The sequence below is a fragment of the Lygodium microphyllum genome, chromosome 8 (genome assembly GCF_053477565.2).
Source record: "Lygodium microphyllum isolate KBCC chromosome 8, Lygodium_microphyllum_v1.1.10, whole genome shotgun sequence".
Lineage (NCBI taxonomy): Eukaryota > Viridiplantae > Streptophyta > Polypodiopsida > Schizaeales > Lygodiaceae > Lygodium > Lygodium microphyllum.
Window position 1 is genome coordinate 50384047 of NC_141142.1, and position 3946 is coordinate 50387992.

At 36.4% G+C, this 3946-nt stretch overlaps 1 protein-coding gene across 1 annotated transcript; it reads right to left on the reverse strand.

Moving 5' to 3' along the window:
* Positions 1-1419: 1419 nt before the first annotated feature.
* On the reverse strand, positions 1420-2023 carry LOC148032269 (uncharacterized). Its single transcript, XM_087684062.1, has one exon. The coding sequence runs from the start codon at positions 2018-2020 to the stop codon at positions 1469-1471; it is 552 nt and encodes a 183-aa protein (XP_087540188.1). The 5' UTR covers positions 2021-2023; the 3' UTR covers positions 1420-1468.
* Between the last annotated feature and the right edge of the window lie 1923 nt (positions 2024-3946).

The following is a 3946-nucleotide window of genomic DNA, read 5'->3' on the forward strand; positions in this document are numbered from 1 at the left end:
TAACATTTGACTCTCTACCAATTTGGCCAAACTTCTTTTACCTCTAACAAAAAGGTCAAAGATGGTCTCCAAAATTATCCTTCTAAGGAAGCAATTCCAAGCAAAGTTCTTGTCCTTGATAATGATGTCTTCTTACTTCCTTTTTCTTGCTTTCAACTTCTTGATGTAATTCTTGAAAAGTGGAGATTTATATATTTAGTTATAGTAGGAGGAGTTGATGCCGTGTAAAGATAGCTTCTTATGCTTTATTATAGTTATATCATTTGGGATTTACACTTTCATTTGTTATTGCATTATGAGGATACCATTGTACTAGCTGCTTGCTTTCAATAACTTTGTAGTATATTTCTTTTAGTATATGTTTGTGTATTGTACCTTTCTTCTTAATACATTCATGTTGTTAGTGCTCGGGATTTTATACAAACTTCAACAACTATTCATGTTTCACAAGATAGCAAATATGGATAATAGGGACCTTACCTTGTGGCTAGATCCTTGCAAAATTTTTTCCCTTTGTTAATGTTGGTATAAGCTTCGATACATTTTTTTTGCAATTTTCAATATAAGTATTGGTACATACATTGAGAAGAACACTATATTTATCGACATTGATTGCAATGCTTACAATGTTGCTTTTTCTAACACACATGGATGCACATAGATTGATGCTTTCATCATAGATCCTGGTATTTTAAAATAATTTTATGTGGAAATTCTATTCCCATCTTAAATTTTGGTTGATATATCCGCGATTTGTTGAAGTGGTGGTGGCTAGCTCACACGTGATATCATAGTGACAGAAGGAAGCCACAAGATTTGAGTAAAGTTAATAAAGAATCCACATTAATAAATACATAATAGGAGAGAATCAACAACAGGAAAAAGAAATCAAACTATTAGCTTAAGCTTCAATAGACACATATGAGGCTTTAAGTAGCCAAATATTAGTTAGTTACTTCAGATGTGGAAGGATGGCAAAGCCTATATTTCAAGGTGCTCCAAATTGTCAAATTCACATTCTTGCAGTCACAATCACTCGAAGAAGACATATAATACTTATCTAGGAAAACTCAACATACGCTTCATGTATTTTGAACAAGTGCACACTAGCGTGTGTTGAGGCATAACCCTAATTTGATTTCCAAGAAGAGCTCTCAACACTACTTTGATCCCTAAAAGCAAAGTCTAGTTTTTTTAAGTTAGAAAAGAAGGCAAGCAAGTGATCTTAAGCTAAAATAAATCAACTAATAAGGTTTGTAGATAAACTTAGGAAGCCCCCTCAGTGTGTGCACACACACTCGCAAAGAGTACTAAGCACAACGGATTGCACTCTCCCCCTCTCTCTATGTGGACCTTTTAAATTAATTGACCCTTGAAAATAACAATATACCTAGGGTAGGAAAAGTTGCGTATCTTCCAAACTCTTAGTGAGGTTTTACGATAGCCCTCCAAACGATACGCAGTTATATCACTTGTGCGGGCGCACTACACTCTTGTCTCCGAGTTGAAGGAGGCGGGCAAAGGAGGAAGGATCAATGGCGAGCCTGAGAGGACCAGGGTATCCAGAGTAGCCAAACTCAAGTGCGGATTTTTGCAGCAGAGAAGAGAAGGGCGGATGGCCGAGAAGGGATGCGGGGACAGCATACACCTCGCGCTCGCCCTCGGTCAACAAACCCACTGCCACAGGCACGCAGCCCCTAGGCATCTTCATCTTATTAATACTCTTCTTCTTCTGCTTCTTCTGCCTGCTCCTCTTATGACCATCAACCACATCTGCAGCAGACACAGCGCTTGATCTCGAACTGCAGCAGCTTGCCTTCTCTAGCTCGCTCGTTTCCGTCTCATCATTATCATTGTCGTCGTCGTCACCCTTGTGTTCTATCAGTACTTCATGTTCTTCCTCTTCTCGCTCTTCTGCAGAAGTGAGATTAGCTTGAGAGAGCTCCAAGTAGCGTCTGCATACATCAAGCCAGCACGTAAGCTTGTTGCTAATCTTCCTTACAACTGCGCTCTTAGACATGGCCCCGGCGGAAGGCACTACGACTACCTCTAACTCGCGCTCATCATTGACAGAAACGGTGATAATAGTTATGTACGTAAATATAATATACGACAGCTATCAATCAACGGTTGTCGCCTCCCTTCACATACCTCCTGCATCAAAAGATTCCTGCCCTAGTTTTCTTTTATTCTGTACTAACGTTGCTTACTTCTGCGACTTGCAACGTAAGCGATCATGTCCACGTTTTTATTGTTTATTCTTTTGACCATTTCTCACGTTAAGAACCAAATTACTCTCACATAGACGAAGCTAATTTGTAGCACGCAATAGATTCCATGTCTTTTCACAAGCTACTCCAAGTTAGAATGGGTCTTTGGGATCACTCGTACACAATGTTCATCTCCTATGTATGATCTTATTCTCAAGTTAGGGAAAACATGAAGACAATGAGCTATTACCTTAGTATTCATTGTCTACAAAACATTGTTAGAATACAATTGTCAAATCAGTCTCTCATTGCTAACCTTCTCCCCACGAAGTGTGTATGTGTGTGATATGACTCATGTTGTCATATCATATCACACACACACACACACCAAATTAACAATTAGCACCTGTCACCTAATTGGCCAAGGTCTCTCTACACCCTTCCCCTCAAATAAATGACTACCTATGATTAGTCTTTTTTAGCCTTGTCTAAGAAGATCATTGCTCATTGATGTTTTATTTTGTAAGTTCAAAATTCACACGCTTTTGTTGATACTTTTGAGATTTTCTCATTTTAATGGGCCATGCATCAAGTGACTTTCAAGCATGAAGCTTTCTAGGCCACCAAAGTGTTCAACATCTTTGACAATTGACTTTAAGTTAACTTGGATAATAATATAGAATGTAGGAGCATGGTATTCTTATCTTATCTACACGTGTTATCATGTTGGGAAAAGTATGAGAGAAATGAATTGTTATGAAATATTTATAGTTTACAAGATGTTCTTGGAATGCAATTGCAAAAAGTATGAAACATTCTAACCTTGTCTTCCTTTAATGTGTTAGTCATCCCTTGTTACACTTTGCTACTTATAATCATGCATGCGTGTATGTGTGATCATATGATAGCAACAATGCACCTATAAGAAACCATCTATATCACATGCATTCAAAGGGCATTTTAAAAAACCATTTCGTACACATTGTAAGAAAAAAACCATTTCCATACACATTGTATGAAAATACCCTTCTGTAAAAGTAATGCTATAAGTTTTATAAAATCAAAGAACCTTTCTATTGATTACACATGGTAGACTTACATTTTTTGAGGTGTATCTCTCGAGAATATGACTCATATTGAGATACCACAAATATATATATATCGAACTAATAATCAACATTATCCATCCCTTGATAATAACAATGTCACTTACTAGTTAGTTCTCTTGTCATTCTCTCCATGGCTAGAAGACCCTTGACTTAGTCTAGAAGATAATTTGTTATTGATTTTATTTTTATGAGTTGAAATTTCCCAAATTTTTGTTGAATCTTTTGGCATTTTATCATTCCATGGGCATGGCTCAAAGGACTTCTCTATGATAGTATTCCAAATCTTCTAATAAGCAACTCTTAGTCACATTCTACATATAAGATTACTGTGCTTAACAGTAAGAAAATGGATGTTAGCAATGCTTCTAAAACTAGAGACCATCACTTGAGTGTGGTCCCTTAAAAACACTATTTACAATACATTTGGTATGTGACACATTTTATTTTAAATAAGTTCTCTTAAGACACACCCAATTTTCATATTTTAAACATTTTGTACTATCATTTGTGCTATTGATGTTCATCAACTAAATTACTTCGCACAAATGATGGTCACATTTGAAAAGAAAAAAAAAATTATTTTCATACATGCAACATCTTACAACTCTAAAATTCTAGGTATACTCT